This window comes from Durotheca rogersii, assembly GCF_024521655.1.
Source record: "Durotheca rogersii strain YMJ 92031201 chromosome Unknown GGS23scaffold_50, whole genome shotgun sequence".
Classification (NCBI taxonomy): domain Eukaryota; kingdom Fungi; phylum Ascomycota; class Sordariomycetes; order Xylariales; family Xylariaceae; genus Durotheca; species Durotheca rogersii.
Window position 1 is genome coordinate 120,019 of NW_026251281.1, and position 19,679 is coordinate 139,697.

The 19,679-nt window shown below is 55.1% G+C and overlaps 5 protein-coding genes across 5 annotated transcripts; 1 reads left to right on the forward strand and 4 right to left on the reverse strand.

The window, feature by feature from the left end:
- Positions 1-589: 589 nt before the first annotated feature.
- GGS23DRAFT_438832 (transcriptional activator of glycolytic enzymes-domain-containing protein) lies at positions 590-1,908 on the reverse strand. Its single transcript, XM_051513924.1, has 3 exons — positions 1,558-1,908; positions 650-1,433; positions 590-600 (listed from the first exon to the last, which is right to left on the reverse strand). The coding sequence occupies exons 1-2, from the start codon at positions 1,750-1,752 to the stop codon at positions 897-899; spliced, it is 732 nt and encodes a 243-aa protein (XP_051367356.1). The 5' UTR covers positions 1,753-1,908; the 3' UTR covers positions 590-600; positions 650-896.
- A 1,289-nt stretch (positions 1,909-3,197) lies between these two features.
- On the reverse strand, positions 3,198-4,806 carry GGS23DRAFT_589358 (uncharacterized protein). Its single transcript, XM_051517610.1, has one exon. It carries the CDS (start codon positions 4,432-4,434, stop codon positions 3,727-3,729), a length of 708 nt encoding a protein of 235 aa, XP_051367357.1. The 5' UTR covers positions 4,435-4,806; the 3' UTR covers positions 3,198-3,726.
- Positions 4,807-8,401: 3,595 nt separating this feature from the next.
- GGS23DRAFT_438874 (uncharacterized protein) lies at positions 8,402-9,366 on the forward strand. The gene has a single exon (XM_051513925.1). It carries the CDS (start codon positions 8,769-8,771, stop codon positions 9,249-9,251), a length of 483 nt encoding a protein of 160 aa, XP_051367358.1. The 5' UTR covers positions 8,402-8,768; the 3' UTR covers positions 9,252-9,366.
- Positions 9,367-11,613: 2,247 nt separating this feature from the next.
- GGS23DRAFT_601271 (uncharacterized protein) lies at positions 11,614-12,390 on the reverse strand (the record flags this gene model as incomplete). The annotated part of the gene is made up of 1 exon (XM_051519183.1): positions 11,614-12,390. The coding sequence occupies one exon, from the start codon at positions 12,388-12,390 to the stop codon at positions 11,614-11,616; it is 777 nt and encodes a 258-aa protein (XP_051367359.1).
- Positions 12,391-18,180: 5,790 nt separating this feature from the next.
- GGS23DRAFT_438997 (uncharacterized protein) lies at positions 18,181-19,435 on the reverse strand. The gene is made up of 3 exons (XM_051513927.1): positions 18,843-19,435; positions 18,473-18,748; positions 18,181-18,223 (listed from the first exon to the last, which is right to left on the reverse strand). Exons 1-2 carry the CDS (start codon positions 19,324-19,326, stop codon positions 18,729-18,731), a joined length of 504 nt encoding a protein of 167 aa, XP_051367360.1. The 5' UTR covers positions 19,327-19,435; the 3' UTR covers positions 18,181-18,223; positions 18,473-18,728.
- Positions 19,436-19,679: the final 244 nt, after the last annotated feature.

A 19,679-nucleotide genomic window follows, 5' to 3' on the forward strand; every position in this document is an offset into this window, starting at 1 on the left:
TGATAACCAGCGGCACCAATCAATCCGCCTGCCCACGGCTGCGTGGCGTGGCTTTCGTGTAACTAGCACATCCTGGCTCGCCGGAATTCCTCTCCTCCTTGACATCGGTGATCATCAGGGAAAGCCGGGTAGGTAGACGAACGAGATCCGCCGTGCAGATCCCCCCCCCTTTCCCTTCCCCTCCCCCCCCCTGTAAGCATCCGAAATACCGAAACCGACGCTTCGCTCAGCACACCTGTTGGAGATATAAGCCGCGGAGAGTTGGAGCGCGTGACCGTGTATGATAAGAACCGGTGTGTCGTGACGGAAACTCCGGGGCGCCTCGCCACCATCCGTACCGCCGACGTGAACTGTCCCCAAAACGATATACCGAGCGGGGACGGAGGGTATCAGTAGCAGAGCTGGCGGGCGAGGAGTAGCTTCGAGCGTGCGCTCGTGCAATGGCTTTGGGTTGACTAGCTAATGGCAAAAGTAACCTCAGACTCGTCCTCTCTCCCTCTCTCTGCTCACATCCTTCGTCTCCTCCTCGCTCTCCTCCCTACCCGCGGGCTGGGCGCCCCATTACCACGTACTCGTGCTTGTACACCAGTCCCAGCTTGCCTTTCTTCCGTTCAGCCAGTGAACAGGGTAACGAATAGTAGATATGTACCGTGAGAATCCCTGACGAGAAGTGCTCCCTCTCAATAGCGCGGTGTCGATGATGAAAGTGATCACGACGGTGATATGCTGGTCCTACCGGCGCGGTTCTCACGCGGCCAGGTCCCGTTCCATGCGGCCTCTCGCTCGCACGCACGCACCCTCTCTCTCTTTCTCTCTCTGCCATATATGATATGTTGTGGTATCAATGCCGCTTCCTAGATAACGCCGTTTTCCGAATCAAGTAGTATACAGCCGTCCTAAGCGGCTAAGCCGTCGTCGCCGCCCCCCTTGTCCTTGCGTTCGTCTTGGAGCATCCGAATCAGCCTGTTGATGGTGCCGCCATCGCGCAGCCTCTCCACTTCCTTCACTGCGTCGTCCTCCCCCATGCCCTCGGCTATGTGCTCCTTGATCTTGTCCCAGATGACCTTGCGCCTCGAGTACCAGGTGCGACCGCGTGGCTCCGGTCGCCAGCGAGAGCCCCAGTTGGCATCTAGCTCCTCTATCGCTGGCTGGCCATCCATGCCCTCACGGTATTCTTTCCACACCTCCTCAACCGTACCGACGGTCCCGTACTTGTATTGGGGCGGCCCCGGGGGCTGCGGTGTCTGCGCCTGCGCCGGAGGTCTAGAAGAGAAACCGTGAGATGAGGTAGGCGGAGAGGCGGCAGAGGGTCTACCGGGGCGACTCGGTGTCTGCATGGGAATCGGCGGGGCCCGCGAGTACGGAGTAGTGGCATGTTGCGGCGGCGGAGGAGGAATAAGAGGCCGCCCAGGCGGGTCGCGAGAACTGAGTGCCTAAGGAGAGAGGCGCGAGGGTTAGCTGGCAGAAATAGCTCGCATGGAAGGGGGAGCGTGGTGAGTGAAAAGAAAAAAAAATTTTTTTTTAAGATCATATTCCGTTCGCCAAGTGTGGACGTACCGATGCAGCTGCTTGGTGGGAGGCTACTAGGCTTCCGCGGAGGTCGCTCAGTTGTTGGCTGATGGCATCGAATTGCGCCGAGATATGAGCGACATACTGCTGATGTTGCATCTGGATCTGAAGGATGGTGGCGATTAATTGTTCGGGTGTCCTGCCGAGAAGTTGCTCCTCGGTGACGACAATGGGCCCCGACATGGTGACCGGCTGGGGTTGAAGATGGCGAGACTGGGCGGCAGCGGTAGCGGCGGTAGCAGCGGCGGCGGCGGTGGTGGTAGTGGTGGCGGCGGCGGCGGCAGCGGTAGTGATAGTCGAAAGAGGAACCGAAGCTGGGGACGAGGACGAAGCAGCGGCGGCGGCGGCAGCGGCAGCAGCGATACTAGGGCCGGCGGTGGCGAGACTAAGAGGACCAGAGCCAGAGCCAGAGCCAGAGCCAGCAGCCGGGCGAGGAGTGGCGAGAGCGGAGAGGGTAGAGGTGGGAAGTGGAGGAGTAGGAGTAGTAGCACCGGCGATGGCGACGGCAGCAGCCAAGGGACTTGGAGTCGGGACGGGATTCGCCCTCGAAGCGGATGTAGCTTGTCGCTTTGAAGGAGTGGCGCTTGTGCCGGCACTGCGCTGCAGGTCGGCTGCAGCTGGTCGCTTCAGCGATGCCCCTGTCGCTGCAGGGCCGGGGCCAGGTACAGGAGGAGCTGAGGTGGTGGTGCTAGCGACAGTGGTTGGATCCGTGGCCGCGGTTGTCGATGGGGGCGGTATGTTACTGCTACTGCTACTGCTACTGATCAGGCCGGCCGAGGGCGAAGGGAGCATGACGGGCCCTGGGACCAGTAACTCCGACCCCGGGAGGGTTCGAGAGAGAAGGAGAGGGGAGAGGAGGGATGGAGAGAGGGAGAGAGCGCGAAACACACACACACGCACGCGCGCGAAGGGCTGAGGAGCTTAGGTAGCAGTGATGGGAAGTGATAACTAGCGGAAGAGGTGGTGGTGGTGGTGGTGGTAGCGGTAGCAGCAGCAGCAGTAGTAGAACCAGCAGTAAGTAGTAGTACCAGCAGCAGCACGTTGTTATTGTAACCATCCGAGGGGGCTCGTGAAAGGGGGGGGGAGGCGGGGGAGAGAGGTTGAATAGGCGGGACGGAGCAGGAGAGGTAAGGGAGGTAGGTAAGGCAAGTGAGTGCGTGAGCGAGTAAAGGGTACGTGGTATATGTGTGTGTGATGTGTGGTGTGTGTGCGTGCGTGCGTGCGTGTGTTGTGTTATGGGATGCGTCGGTGGGCGGCGCGTAATGTGTGAGTTGCGTGGTGAGTTGTTGGGTTAGGTAGATTAATAGGTCGGTTGGTTGGTTCGAGGCAGCGGTACTCGTCGCGGCGGCAGCGCAGGTATGAGTACTCGACAGCGTCCGTGGGTGTGTTGGTGTGGTGCCGTGCCGGGCCTACTAGTGGTGGTGGTGGTGGTAGCAGTGCTGGTGGTGGTTGTGGGGGGTGGGGTGGCAGGGAAGAAAGAAAATAGGTAAATAATATGACGACGGCGATGATAACAGTAATAATAACAACGGGAACAGCAGCCAGGGGTCCAGGGTATAAAAGCACTCCCCAGCGGAGATGACCCGAAGAAGAACAAGAAGGAGAACGAAAAAAAAAGAAAAGAGAAATCGGGGATTAAAATAGTTCACGGTACCGTTATGTTCACGAAGAGAAGAGGGAGCGGGGAGACAAATAAAGGAGTCAAGAAGAAGAGAAAGAAAGAAAAAAAAGGTAGCCTCTGAGGAGAGATCAAGCGGACGGACGTCCGGGCTAGCCGGGACTGGGCCTCGTTTCTTGTTCTTGCTCCTCCTCTCCCTCCTCTTCTTCCTCGTCTTCTTCTCGGGAAAACAAAAATAACAACAAGAATGCTACACTTTGGTAATTCCTTCTCTACTATACGTGTATGGTGAATAGGTATATATGTCTGTAGGCTCGTTTTCGCAAGTGGGACGGAGCAGGAGGGAAGAGAGGGGGGAGCAAGGAGCAGCGGAAAGATGAGCCAAGGTCGAGGTAACACTGGTAAGCAGAGGAAGAGTAATAATAATAATATGAGCAAGTAATATGGTAGCCGGGGTGCAGGTAAGAAGGTATATATGTACGTGCCCAATGTAGGTATCAAGGAACAGAAAGAAGAATATACGGTATGCAAGAAAAGAACTAGGGGGGAGCAGGGGTAAGAGAGAAAGAGAGAGAGAGAGGCACAGAGAGAGAAGACCAGAGAGCCAGAACGCGATATGAGGCAGAGACGACGACAATCCCGAGACGCTGAGGAGCAGCACGCAGGCGCAACGACAGGCGATGGGCCGGTTGGCAAGGGGGTATAGTGGTAGTGGTGCCGGTGGTGGTGGTGACGGGGATGTTGGTGATGACGACGAACTCGGGCGGGTGAGCAGGTGGCAGTGGTTGGTGCTGGTTACTGGCGATGGCGATGGTAACGGTAGCAGTAGGGGCTTGACGGCTGCCGTAGTAATGGCGGCAGTCCGTGGTGGTGGTGGTGGTGGCGGCGGCGGCGGCGGCGGCGGCAGCGGCAGCGGTGGTGGTGGTGATATGAGCGATGATGACAACGGCAGCGATAAAAACTCGGCATCTAACTTCTACATCAGCGGGAGAGGCAGAAGCAGTACCAGCGGCATCGCCATCGGCATCCTCCTCTTCATCATCCTCGAGAGCCCAGCGGAGGAGGAGGCGAGGCCAGCAGCACGCCGTCCGAGCAGCCAGCAGCCGTAACCACGACGACAAGACAGCGCGGCCGCAGCTCCGGTGACGGTGGCGGCGACGACGGCGATGGTGGTGGTGGTAATCGTGATGGTAATCGTGATGGGTTATCGCGATGGTGGTGGGCAGCGAGAGAAGAGCAGGTAGCATTACCGGGGGTGAGGCGGGGGGGTTGCAAAGAGATGCGGCGACCTCGACCGGAATCCGCAAGACGACATGCCTATGGCCTACATAATATGTAATGCAATATGCGTGTGTGTTGGCCAGCCCGTGTCGCCATGGACGGAGTCACCTGCGGTGTGTCGTCGGTTGTCAACGTGTTGGTGACATGTTGATGGATGTGTCAATGGGAGATGATGTCTGTGTAGGTGTGTCGAAAGTCTGTGCATCTCGTCTGCCTCGATCCCCCGATGCCTACCTCTCTCCTCCTACAGGTAGGTATCTCTCTCCGGAGAGGGAGATGTAATTACCTTGGGGATATTATGAATACAATGATAGAGTAGGTACCTACCTAAGGTACCTACAATGTAAGCATTTATATATGCCGACCACGTTGTAAGGCCGGTAGAGGTACCCGAGCATAGGGCAAGTTAAGTACCTCCGCTTGCGCGTACCAGGCTGTACGTGTACGATGATGACGGTGTTTGTGGCCGAGATACACCGCTGTTGCTTGCGTGTAGGTACCTAATCGCTCTAATCCTCTCGAGAGCTAGAGGCACCTAAGGCAGTAGCCGTCAGGCACCAGCAGTAGTGGTTACAAGGGACACACATAGGAGGTAAGCAGGTAGGAGGTAGGTAGGTAGGTGGTAATACATCATCGTTCCTCTGTCTCACATGTTTCCATTCCGGATTCTCCTCCCATCTTCCCTTCGTTTCTCTCTCTCTCTCTCTCTCTCTCTCTCTCTCTCTCTCTCTCTCTCTCTCTCGTAACCCGTAGTGAGATACCTACCTACCTCAAGCTCCTTTCACGATACGTAGATGGTACATACACAGGAAGGAGGTAGGTACCTGTGTCCCCATTTTGCCTGGAGCATCCCTCTCCTGTAGATGTACGGCAGAAAAGGACAGGACAAGTCGCATTAGGTAATGTAATACCTATCGTAGGCAGACGCCTCAAAGTGCCACTATTACACATCACGTAGGGCCACTCGCGGGCAACGTGACATGGGCAGGCAACAAGGCTTGCCGGGCTGGGATACGCCCAGCAAGAACAAGCACTCGGCGAAGGGGGTGGCCGCCCGGACGAGGGAGAGGAGAATCTGAGGATCTATAAACATAGAAGAGAGATGGAAAGACGGCGAGGCACCTAACATAATCTCCCTCCTAGGCCAGATGTAGGTAGGTATACCTATGGAGTCACGTGATGGTGTCCGGGGGAAGAGAGTAGCTGGTAAGCTGCCCCTTGGGGGGTAGCTTCAAGGGTATCGCTACCCTGTCCCCGCCACCCCCCTGCTGCAGTTAACGCTTTAAGTACCTACCTCTACCTATCTGGCTCCCTATAAGGCATCCACCTACGTGCCTACATAAGCCCTCTATAGGTGCTCCAGCAACTACCTAAGCTATAAGGCACCTGGCATCTGCTTATAGATACCTAATGCCTCCTAAGGTGGAGGCAGCAGGTAGAAGAGGTACCTACCTAGGTATCTACATATACCTGCCTATAGGTACGGGTGTCGTGGAAAGCCGGGCGACCAAAGGGACATCGGGAGAGCGAGAGACACCATGTAGGTAGGTACTCCGTATGCTGGCGCGCGGACGGACACCCTGGCAAAATGCGGCCCAGACGATCCTATGGTGCCTCTGGTTTTACAAATAACGCCTGGCCAGGTTATGGTAGGGTCACATCCGCCGTCGCTCTGGCGGCGCATGCAGCAGCAGCACCCACCACCACCCCCTCCGTCCCAACGCCGACACTCCGGCGGCGATACGTGCATGCCCCCCCCCGCTTGGCGGCGGTACCTGTCCCACCCATGTACCTGTTACGAACCAAAGCGGCAGGTTCACCAAAACGTTACCGACGCATTACCTGCCTTAGGTAGGTAGAGCTTAGGCAGGATAACCTAAAGCAGGAGGAGGTAACTAAAGGCAAGGCAGGTCTGTTACTAAGGCCGCGGTGTGCGCGTGACGTGTGTCCCTACCTACCTACGCGTATGCACACGCACACATACATATAAGCACACATATACGGGCGTCGAAGAGGAGCTTAGAGTGCTTCGAGGTGCCCGAGGTACCGGTACTGCTCCGTCACATCCAACGGGCAGAGGCGAAGGTCCTGTAGTAATTCCCAGGGTTCGATGGCCACATTGGACATCGTTACGTGACGATTCCAGGATGTTACCAAGCCGTATCAGATAATTCCATATACCTGCCTTAGGAGGTAGGCCTAGGCAGGTACCTGTCTACCTAGGTAGGTCCTAGATCTAGGAGGTACCTAAGATACCTAGGTACCTATATAATGCCTCTCCTCTTCTACTAGATTAGAGGTACCTCCCCGGCTTATGAGTACCTGAGGTACCTAAGGTATCTTAGGTACCTACCCTCATGCAAGGCTTCGTAGGTACATTCATTCTACGCACTTTGATTCCCAGCCACCCTCCGCTTCTTCTTCCGCTCCTGTAAATAGGTAGGTAAATAACAGACTACGGGAATGGATTCGATTCCGTGACGCGTCCTCGCACCCTACCACGCAACCCGATTCGCAGGCCGGCCGTCAGGCTTACCCATACTCGCACACGCACACAGAAAGACAGACGGAGAGAGAGGTGGGTGGCATGCTACCGAACGAGCTGCCCCCGTCCCCGATTACTGTATCGGCCATGGATGATCGTGTATAATCATGTAGGTATAGATATTGCCTCGCGTCGTATGCCAATCCACTTCCCAAACCTCTCCCACCCGATCTAGATTCGCTGCCTCGGACGGAAAATGTCGTCGAATCACCGTCGAATCATCTGACAAGCCACGCGCCTACACGCCTACCCAGCTGCCTCATGCTCTCTATTTTAATATGCCTCCCATGCATAACCCTACCTCTTATGATCTGGTTGTCCCCCTCCCCCTACCCCCCTCTACCCCGGTCCGGCACCTACCATCCCGCACCCACCCCGTCAGCCCGTCCGCCACCATGACAGATACGACATCTACACCATTCACGTCATCTCGCCATACTTGCTGCTGAGCCTCCCTCTCCCCCGCCCACCTCGGGATGCGAGGTCCCTTTGTCTGCCACCGGAGCTTCTCTCTCTCTCCTCTCTACCGCTCTCGCTCCTCTTGTCTGTCCCCGTCTCTGTCTCTGTCTCTCGTATCTCTCCCCTCCCTCAACTGTTGGCGGAATACCCACCTGCCTACTTGCGTCTCGCTTAGGTGCTATCGTCACGCGGTCGATTCCCCATCGTTAGCGGAGAGAAGGGTGAAGCGGACGAAGAGGACGAGGCCGAGGACGAGGGCCACCACGGGAAACGATGTGCAGAATCCACCATCCGTATTATTACCGTACGTTTATTAGATTGGTAAATATACCCGACGGCTCAGGCGGCTCCTCGATATCCCAATCCGGTATTTCGATCGCGCGAATTCTCCGCCAAGTCCTCGGACCCTCCCCGACGCCTCTGCCACACTGACGAGCAGCGTAGGTAAGGATGTGCCCAGCTGGTCCTCCGGCGAGCGGCGTCGAGCCCTTCTCGGCGTCGGTCGATTGGCCGTCCGACGCTTTTACCAGCCATGCATGTTTCTCTCTTCCCGGAGGACATGCTATCCCCCAGCTAGCTGACTGCACCCGGTACCAGCATCGCCCCTGAACAGTCCGCGGGCTACGATGGGGCAGCCGAGATTCACACACATGCACCGCAGACCATCGACAGTAGAGCTATCCGTGCCGTCTCAGATCTTCGCTCCGAGGGCATCCGTCGAAAACCAAGTCGGATGGGCATGTGCCGTGGCAGTGCATCTTTCTCTCTATTATCTCTACCTCTATATCTATACCTATACCTAGTTGCGTCTCTATCTACAGTTCTATCTGCAGTTCTATCTATCTACATCAAGCCACCTACATCGATCAGCTAGGGTACTCACCGGTAGCTGTAGATATAGTATTCCCGCCGTCAAGTTTCTAACTCGGCTCATTATGGTTGTGCTACGAACGTCTAGTACTGTTAACAGTTGTCCGCCATTATACTCCTAATACAAGTGTATATTGCTATACTATTAGGTTGCTATAGGAATACACACCAACGCACCACCTCCCCGCACCTAAACCGACCTAGGTAGCTAGAGTAATAATGCCTAGCCTACAGGCAATTTCTATATCGTGTCTAATAGAGGTAAACAGGAGGCTTCCAATAACGCGTCCGTAGGCCAACCCGTACGTGTACGTCGAGTTTAAGATACAATTCTCAATATTACATTCCGTTTCCCATTAGCCGGAGGTTCGTAGATTTAGGTGCCTGACCTTGGTAGGAATCTAACCGGAAATCAGCCAATCCGATATGTCTTTATCCGGTAATAGCCTAGTAGACATTAATATACATTGCTCATCTTTTCCCGGCATCCTCGTAGCAGAAGTGTTTCTATTTGTTCCCTTTTTGTCCTTTTTTTCCTCCTGCGGGCTCTCTCGCGGCCATTCCCCCAGGGGCGTTGACACGACCAGACGAATATCCGCAACGCGTGGGCTTCGTACCTATATTAATCACAACGACGGTCAGATCATAATCATCGTGATGGGGCATAATATATTATATACATACGTGGCGGAGATACAACCCCTTCCTGTCCGACGCCGTGCCATACCTTGTGCTAACATCGTCTTCCCAGCCCTCGTTGCCTTCCGTAACAGATTCGCCAGCGAGACACCTCCCCCCCTGGAGACGGCGTCGATAATAGCGTTACAGTCTCGGCAGCTGACAGGTATGAGGCAAGAATCCATCCTCTCGGCGCATTCGCAGCTTCATTGGTCCGACCAGCTCAGCTAGCTGTGAATGCCCCTCGTCTCCGGCAGCATGGCGAATAGGTTCTTCTATCGGCCCTTTCCCACGCTGAGCCCTCAACTAGGCAAATCGCCCGGCCCCCCTCCCACCCGTACCCCATACTATGCTATATATATAGACACATATATCCATATATATACAACGTGGGAACCATCGATCGAGACAAGCTTAGCCCAGCGTAACAACTGGAGGGGGGCGGCCATGCACGTCATCCCATGAGTAGGCTGGCTTGCCGCCGGCTGTTTGTCTCGTACAAAACCGCCGAAAACGGCGAGGCGGGCAGTCTGGATCGCCGGGCGGCGCTGCTGGCGAGGGCAGCACGACTTCTCGAAAAGCCGTCCCGACAAACCTCGCGGTTGTGTCTTTGGTATCCTCCCGTTTCTTTGCGGAGCTGTCTCGTGTGCGACGGCTGTCTAGAGCTACCCGGTATTATAGCCTGGCCAGTACTGGCCGTGGCAGTTTACCAAGGATGGCTAGCGGTCATCGTAACATGGGAATCCGAACGAGTAGATGATGCGGGCGGGGGCAGGGGAGGGAACATGGGTCCGTTGACCGTCCGGGTTTGTCGGCCATCACGTACTTATCGGGAGTTGAGGGCAGACACCCAAGTCAGCCCCAGCCCATACTACCATCCCAAGGTAACGCTGCGAACGACTTTTGGGAGCGCCAGCCCAGCCTATAGGGCAGAAGAACAGGCGGATGGGACGGTGGGGTGATATAAATAGCTGCTCCGAATACTACGACACGCAACCGGGGGACTCCACGACTAGGACGCACGTAGCAATTGCTAGCGACTTGCCGTTGATCGTTTTCGTCAACATGTGAACACACCAATATTAATAATAAAAGCCCCCTCCGGTGAAGGATATGTGCTGTATTAATAGCTGCCACAGCAAGTTCAGCTCTCCCTCTCGCCTGGCCTCTCGGTCATTAAAGTCTTCCCGCCGCAGCACGTTGTGCCCTATCACTCAAATATTACTAAATGGATTTCCAGGGTAGAATAACCGCCAAGCTTCTATTACCTCGTTACGGAAATGAGGGTACCTGAGGATCGTGTTGGACCGAGGATGTTGATACATAATAAGAGACAATTTCAGATGCTCCTCGGCTCGGCACATAGCTGGTAACCCTAGGCCTACGCTTCTGATGAGAATACACCAAACTGTAGTGCTGTCGAGGGTTTTGTGATGGAATTACCGTCACATGTTGTTCAGGAGCCTAGTCGATGAGAAAATAGTATTTCACACCACAATATTAGACGACGGCGTTGATATGTGAAGTTATCTTGGAAGGAGGTTTAATCTTGCCAGTGTTAGCAGATGCCATGTAGCTCAGACTTCGATATATTGATAACAAGAAGCCTGAGAATAAAAGAAATGGGTTTATTCAGGAAATCCCTTTCAATTTGGAGGAAAGCCACGGGGCCCCCTTTCTGGTTATCTCTTTTCATCGGTCGTCTCTCGGTCAAGTCTCCCCCAGTTCAGAGTGCTCCTCAAACGTGGTGCGGCACCAGCATCCGTACGAGTCACTTGGGGGCTGCCAAGAGAAGGCCGGATGAAGATGAGGTAGAAACAAATAACAGTCTTGGAGCAGGTAAGGGAGAAAGATGGGCATAATGGGAGGAACGTAGGGCTGTTCCAGTTTGTCCAACAAGAAAATCATAGGTAATAGATCTCCGCAAGAGTCAGGGGCCAACAATCCACCTGCAACTCAGCTTCCAGGGGACCGTGGTGAGCATAGTCAAACTAAATCTGCTCTTTGTTATCATCAGCCACGATGTCGCTGACGGCATCAAATTGTCACCAAGGTGTTCGACAAAGGTAATTAAACGACAAGCAGCTCGCCCTATCTGTTAACTAGATCATTACAAATTTGTATACTCTCGCCCCTTCTCCGAGTTATAATGATCCAGTCGGTCCCCACGATGCATGCCGTCCTCTCTTCTCCCTCCCTCCTAATGTATGCCCTCCGCTCTAATGGTATTGCCAATCTAGATCCCCGGGACCTATCGTAAATCGACCAGTCTCGATGGTCCACCGCCGACTTCCCCGTCTCTGTCTGGATGATCTTGCTCCTTTCTCCTCCTCCTCCTCCTCCTTCTACGCGGTCGCTCCGCATGTCCCCTAGCTAGCCAAGGCCGCCTCGGAGGAATCTCAAACGCGCCGGACGTCGAAGCAAGCAAAATAGACAAGAAAATAATCATAAATCAAAGGGGGTATACAACGCCTCGGCCATGCGGATGCAATAACGTGAGAGCCAAGTTCGTACGTCGGTGCGTGAGATTCGTTCGTCCGCCGTCCTCTCCAGAAAAGAAAGTAGAAAATTTTTTTCATTTTTCTTGTTCGAGCTACCGGCCGAACAGCCAGCCCAGCTTCTTGGCTCCGCCGCCGGCCTTCTCCTCGGCCTCCTCGCACTCGAGCTCGAGCCGGTACCGCCTGACGCTGCCGGTGTCGTCGTCGAAGCCGACGCGCCGGCTCGCCTTGGGCACGAAGCAGTCGGGCACGACGTGCTTCAGGAACCAGCCCTTAACGCCGCGGCTCGCCGCGTCGATGGCCGCGTACTCGAGCCGGCGCGTGTGGTCGCTGAGCCAGTAGTGCGTGGTCTGCGGCGGCGGCGGGTACGCCGGCTCGGCTGCCCGCGCGTCCTCGTCCTCCTCCTCGCCGAGGCCGCTCGCGAGCGGCTCCAGCGGCGGGAAGCAGAAGTACGTGTTTGCTGGCGGCGGCGGCGGCGGCGGCGGGGCCGCATGCAGCGTCTGCGCGCCGATGCGCGGGCTCGACGTCGACTTGACGGACCGGCGGACGGACGGCCGCGCCCTGATCCGCGGCTGGGCCGGGCCCGTAGACATGCTGGAGTCGCGCCGCGGGGGGGCGGGCCGCGACGCCGCCGACCGAGATCGCGGCCGGATGGATTCGTACCCCGAATCGTGGCGGAGTATGGGCTTGAACTTGAATTCATCCTCGTCGCGCGGAGGGGCCTGGCTCCCGGCGGGGGCGGGAAGGGCGGCCGGGGGTTTGTACATCTCGATGTCGTGGAAGCTGTGGTACGTGGTATCCGAGCCGGCGGCGCTGGCCACCGACACCGGTCGACGGCGGTTTATAGACAAGGAGGAGACCCGCGACGGCATCCTCGCTTCTTATATGTTTGGCGATTTTCCTCGGGTTTCCCTGACGCACCGGCGAACAAGCTACCGCTCAAATTTCCACGCAAGTTCGAAGTTCGGGGAAGGGGGGAGGACGAGGAAAAGGGAGAAGCGAAGGGGTAGAAAGCGGCCAAACCTCCTTTAAAACAAAAGGAAAAAGGGAAAAGGGAAGGAGAGAAAAAACAAGCGCGCGGGTGTGCCGGTCTGGATACTGAGGAGCGGAACAGAAGACTCAGGACCGTGGCCGCGGTAATAAAAGGGGGGGCGTGGTCGATGCGATTCCCGCTAGGCTTCCAGAAAGGAGTTGCGGTCTGAGCTCCTACGAACTACCCCGAGATGTTGAGTAGTAGGAAGTGATATGTATCGCACGAATTCACCGTGCGCAGAGCGGCCGGGACGAGTTCTGAGTGGATACAGACCGAATCTTGCTGCTGTGTGAGCAGGCCCATGGGCGTGGTCCAGCCGTCGGTGAGGGTGGTAGTCGAGGCAGGGGAACCGGCGGCACGACGCCATTACCAGGAGGTGTTCCGAGCTTTCTCTCTCTGTCCCCTGACAAGGCACAGACGGGCCTGGCAAGGGCAATATATATAAATCTGGCCCTGTCACCTCGTAACAAGGGGAGAGAAAAAAAAGTGACGAGGTAAAGATGGTTAGGGATCACACACAGAGAGGTGGATCCTGTCCTCTCTCTCTCTCTCTCTCTTCCGTCACACACACACACACACACTTTTTCCCTCTTGGGATGTTTTCTTCCTCTTCTCGGCAGAGCCTGTATTTCCCACGAACCGGAGAGGGAGCTCGAAGCAGAGAGAGAAGATAGATCAGGGAGAATCCAAGTGGCACACGGTCCGCAAGCAAGAGGATGGTGTCGGACTGTCTTAGGTATGTATGCGCATATGTATGTATGTATGTATGTATGTATGTATGTATGTATGTATGTACGCACGTATAGATGGACGGGTGACCGTTTTGAGGTGATGGTGGTCTGCCCTGATCTCGCCGGGTGCCGCCTTGCAGGGCTCAGGATAACTATGTAGTTTATCGAACGCTTATTTTGGAGATGTTGCTGGGTGGAAGAAGCGGTCTGGGGTCGCTTTACTGATTCCGGTAACCAGGAGTAGATATCGTGACCGGCGCGACCCCGCTGGATGCCCCACGTCCCCCTTCACCGTTGTCGATTCCAAGCGAAAGGGGGGCGAGCGAGAGGAGGAGGAGAGAGGAGAGGGGAGAGAAGAGGAGACGGTTCGTGCCAAGCGGAAACGATCGTGAGATCCCTGGACCCGTCGTCGGGGCTCCTCTTTTTTTTTTTTTTTTTCTTCCCTCTCCCTCCTTTTCCCTCTTCTTTTCTTCTTTCCACCTCAATCAAGACTTGTGTAAGAATCCGTTGGTCGATCTGTAACTGTGGGGGAGGTTGATGAGAGAGGATAGCCAGCAGCTCCCGCTGACCAGGGCCAGGACCAGGACCCGGGGGAAGGGATTAATTCGCCCTTTATTTATTTAGTAGTGGTATTATTAAAATTGAAATATGAGAACCGGCCCGAGAAATTGCTGGTGGGGATCTCTCTTATTCTTGTTTCCCCATCCTCTTTCTTGCCGGCCCTGTCTTGTCTCTCCTCTTTTCCGTCAGGAAGTGGATTCTATCCCCCCCTTGTGTGCCGTCCGGTTAGGTGTCGATTTGCGCCGATTCCATGTATGTATGCGTGCATCCCTCGCATCGATGTCGATGCAGACTAGAACGGGATGGCCCTAGCCGTTCACGCTTGACGATGGTGTTGTGGGTTGGAGGTGCGCAAGTAATCCGATGTCGCTAGTGATGCTAGGTGAAAAACGCAGTAGAATAGAACAAAAAAAACCTGTCTGCGAGGATGGGGTAGGCTTTTCTTGGCAAAGCGGCCAGCCTTGAATTCTCACGATGCCGAGAGGGGAGAGATCGAGGGGGTGAGAGACGAGGGAGGGGAATAGAGGGCAATTATTGTGATGAAGAAGAAGAAGAAGAAGAAAAGAGGGGGAGAGAGACACAGATTCGCGAGGTCTTTTGTCGCTATTTTCCGCAGCCCTACGAAGGTCCGGACTTTCACATGCTTTCTCTGCTTCTGCTCTTCCAGCTCTACCAATGGCTACTGCTACTCCATCCTAAACATTGTGATACCGTCGAGCCTGATTCGAGACGGCTCGTAGCAAAGGGAGGGAGGGGTGTGTGTGTGGCCCTCTCTGGTTCCCGCGCGTCACAGGCCGTTCAGGCCATGCCATCCATCACGAGCTGTATTCGGCATCGTCACCTGGCGCAGCTCCCACCAATCGCCCTCCGTGGTCGCTCAGCTTGAAGGACAGGCCAATGGCGACGGGTCGCGTACCTGTCGACGGCAACCCTGTCAGAAGCCTGTCCCGTCCCCTCCCACAGAGCCATGCAGCCATCCAGGCCCGTCAAGGGGCAGGCTTGCTTGCTCCGTCTCGGTTGGCTGCCTGCTACACTTCCCGAGATGGCATCCCAATGACGCTCCGGGCAGCTGGTGCAACCTCGGCTGCGGAACTAGGTACCTCGCGCGAGTCTACCGTGGCCTCGAAACCCAACCAAGCCTCACGTCAACGTGTCGAAGGCCTACAGTTCGCTTCGTGCCGCCAGCCCTCGTCGTCACTAGACCCTGCGTGCGCCTGAAGTCGGAACGGAACACGTAGCTCAGGCCCGTCAAAACAACAAAGCCCTCTCGAGCTCACAGCCTCGGCTAAGCCGAGGAGGAGAGGAGGATAACGAGAGACACCGAACCATGCGCGGATGCTCACGACCCCCAAGGCTCTAAGCGACTCGTGAAAAATGCCCGTCGGGCGGATTTCCAAGACACATGCCGGTGTGAATGTGCCAAAACCGCACCCGACACTCTGTCAACCCGGGGAGGGGGGCGTACGGTAAGCTATGAAGACGCCGAGGTGCGTGCGGCACGGCATGAAGACAGGGTGACGACTACACAGGGGAGCACGGGTGGGTGGCCTACGCCTATTACACCACGAATGCTTGCGGACAGCCTCCACAAGACGTGCGGCCAGGCACACCACCGCCCCGTGTAGGATGCCCCATCGGGTTGCGGTTAAACGCCGCGCTTCGTCTGGGCCTATTCATTCGAACACCAGCCGTCCGCCTGTCCATCTACCCACTCTGATCCCACCAGGATCAGGCGCCCATAGGCGGCAGGTCTCGAGTGGCATGTAGGTTAGCTACCGTCTGGCTCGCGATATGCCGTTCCTTGGCTCTGCATCCCCCTGTGCGATGAATACCGGGCGACACGGAATATGGATATACCTAGTTCTATACCTATAATTATATATAGGTGTAATATACTACGTATGGGCATTCAAACCTGGCAATACCCATGCAACGTTCCCGTGCAATAATAATAACACCCAGTGCCAAGAATACCTGTCCGTAACAGTCGTGGTGCGGGGGGATGGATATACTCTAACACATACCTAGTAACAGTTGTATTACGACTCACGAGTTGGCACTTACACTACGAATGAAGGGATCCAGGCGTATTACTTATGTGTATAGCGCCCACTTAGACGGATAGAGGTGCCGCAGGTCACGCGAGGTAAACAAAGCTTCCACGATGCATGCCTCAAGTCGAATGTCTCATCAAGTCGGTATTCATAGTCACTGAGCCCCTCCCTCCTATTCGAACCGGATGCTGCCTCTATCCCGCACCCCTCTCCACCAGATCCAGTTCTATGAGAACTACTTCGGCCCTTCTCTCTCTCTCTCTCTCTCTCTCTCTCTCTCTCTCTCTCTCTCTCTCTCTCTCTCTCTCTCTCTCTGTGTGTGTGTGTGTGTGTGTGTGTGTGTGCTAGCCCCATGGTCACCGTCATACGCATCCGTCCCCGATTCATCCAAGAGCGAGGAATAGAGTTGAGGACGTGCTGCTAGAATTCTGTATGAGAGCCCATGTATGTAAGCATCATAACAGTCGATCACGCTGCTAGAAGGCCTTCCTCCCGTGAGTCCATACCAAGTCCGTGAGACAACGTCACTGTCAGGGCAGGATGATGCATACTTGCAAGGGCATGTTGAGATGACTGGGGCAAGGAAGACAGGACAGCGGATTGGCATTTTTCATCTCGGTGTCCTCTTAGTTTGATTCCTAGCACGTCCTACCGAGGTCCTGCGCAGGAGAGGAATGAGCAGTTTCCCACTAAATAGTACGTCTCCTAAATCCGGAAACCAACATGACACTCAGACAGCATGCTATCAACATGTGGTACTTGTAGTCGGGATATTCCGTCGCCACGCCCGTACATTGGGAAAAGATGCGAGTACCGTTAACTACCGTTTACAGCTGGGGTGAGTATAGGAGTAGCGGTAAGTGTGGTGTGGCGGGAAGCGCTGTGGTATCTTGGTGGCAGGTCACCTTGGTGGTTCACTTAGACCGTATGACAGTATCGATCTCCTGCAATAGGAGTTTTGTTGTAATCGTTCACCTCTTATACGTTGTTGCTGTTGTTCCCCTGTCGGGTATTATTGGTCTTATCCTAAGCTTCAAGAACCTAGGTAAAGCTGCTGCACTACCGAGCAGGAGGATGTGAAAAGATGTTTTGCTGGCTGTTCCCTTTACTCCATGGGCAGTAGCAATATTCTCTAACCCGTAGAATGATGTTGACAATACTGAGAGCCTAGCACTGGAGCTAGCAGGGTCAAGGTTACTAAGAAAACAAACATTGTTACTCACAGCTCAGTGAAGCACAAGAAGAAGGACTTATTACTTTCTCTTCCCCCCCTTTTCTGTCCCTCTTCGAATATTCACGATGTACTCATAAGGTGGGGGGGAAGCTCGAATCGGGCGTGGGAGCGGACCTGTTGATGTGTTTGGAGGTGTCCAGACTGCGGGTTAAGGCCTCAAGGTTAGGTTTGTACCTGGTCTTACCCTCAACTGCTTGGTGTCGAGAATGCATGCCGAAGGCCGAAGGGCCCGTTGGTTATCGTCCAAGTCAAGGACTAGGGGAGCATGCTACCAGAAATGATGTCGATGAAGCGTTAACGGAGAGATGCAAGAGACCGGTGACTCAAGCAACAAGACGAGTAAACAGCAGCGCAACACGGCAAATATACACAGGGGGCTCATAATTTATAAATGTCGTTACGGGTACTTCTTTTTTTTTCCCTCAGTATAACAGCCCCTTGTAAAGGGGAGGACAGGAGTTGCTTGGGAAACGCAAACCAAGCTGCAACCAGCTTTATCTCCCAGCACCGTCACAACCCCGTCCGTAAGTATTTTTCTTGTGTCGTTGGCAGGGAGGACACTCCTCTCCAGTTGGTTAGAAGTCATAATGGTCATATCAGCGTAGGATCCCTAAGAAAGGAAACAGTTTTGGCATATTAGCGACAGGCTCCCCCTATCATAACTCCCCACATGGTCCTCCAAGGCTTTCCGTGGCCGTGAGTGTCCTTTTAGACACGGATGTCCCCAGCGGAGAGTGAACCGGGTCACCTCTATAAAAAGGGTTGTCTGCCGGTTATTCTCCGTATCGCCACCTACCTAGGCAGGTCACCCGACGCCCCTTCGGAACTGCAGGCACAAGTCGGAGGGAGAGCGGGCATATACAGGACCGAAACATGTCCCGTGTTAGTATTGTCATAAGAAGAGGCGCAGCAGGCGCTTGGGCTGCCATGGTTCGTTCTCGTCGGCCACTTGCCTCCATCTGTAGCACGAGGCCATCGGAAATAATATTCCTGCCCTCCAATTCTACACCAATTCCGTGGTTCGGTGGAAATATTCCTTGGCCGACTCTGGACGGCTGGTTGCACCGTTAATTACAGCCTCGGGCAATTAATCTGCTTGTACTCGGCATCGTTGCATTTAGCACGTGCCCGGGATGTTCTTAAGAGCCTTGGATGTTGAAACGGGAGAAGAGATAAGTGAGTCTCCTTTTCCGAATACGCAGTGTTATGAACCAAGGACATCACTCCCCGCCCGCCTGGCCGTCGTTCATCTGCATCTTGGGCTAAGTATGAAATATCCCATCCTAAGGCGAAGCGAGTGGCGAGGACACCACGATGCCAAATGAAGAAAAGGAGACCTACTCGGCGCGTATAACCAGGAAGCCAGCCGCAATGAATGGGTTTGAGGACTGTCGTCTTTGCCACGCAGAACTGGTTCCCATGCCCTGGTGATTGCGTCCTAGGCCTGTGGCCTCGCTCGAGGACGCTGAGAATTCCCTAGTCATATTTACCGGCCCAACAGCTCTCATACGCTATTATAATACGACCCTAGACTAATGCTAATATCCGATACAAACCCCACCCTTTTCTGACCGCTACCCTACCATGTAGGAAATCCTCAACACTCGCGGTTGATTACTGCGAGTTTGAGATTAGCAAGTGTTCGTACGGAGTCACTGTAGGCTGGCAGGAAAAAAAAGGTTTCCTGGGACCGAATAGAAGTTCTGCTCACTCGTTCCGCTGCCGGGATTCGCATTGTTCCAAACGCCTCGGCCGACAGCAAGATCCTCGCTTGATACAGGCCTGTCATAACAAGCGCACTGCCATAGGATATGGTTGGGCGGGTTCCCTCCCGGCGTGTTGACAAAGGCGCCTTGGAAGAACTTCCCACTTGGCAACCAGGTTCCCGGATTTGCGGTGTCATTGCCAGATAGGCAGATGCTGCTGCAGGTGTCCAGGACGAGCTTTTGATCGTTCCCGAGCCAGTCGTTCTGTCTGAACCTGTAAAGCTCGTGCAGATCGGATATGTTCGGCCGAACGACCCATATCCCCTCGCTGCCCCGGTTGATGGTGCTGACGGTGGTTAGGGCGGCAGACGCGCACTTTGTCGGCGCCGGATCACCCCGGACCCGGGTGGGCTCCGGCACGTAGAACCGCCTGGCCGCAATGACGCCGGACGACAGGAGAGAGAGAACCAGGAGCCGCAAATAATGCATAATGGTATCCAGAGGCTGCCGGACGAGGACGGGATGCTCGCCGGCTGGATTCGTGGTAGAGACTGGGATCTACGTCTTATAACTCGTACTGTCTGAGAACAGCCATCGACGCGAGATCGTACCGAGGGTGTATTTAGCCGGGGCCAGAGCAGTCTCACCAATGCGGAACGCGAGAGGGCGCCACTGATCGTCGTCCAAACTGCCAGCATGCAGCAGGCCGGAAGGAGTGCGTGGCTATCTGGTTGGCTACACTCATACCGCTTCCCCTGCAGCCTGATATGTCGTCAGTAGATTAACCAGACCATATGCCGTGATCATCTCCCCAGTTGGGCAAGGCCTGTCAGGCGTACTTT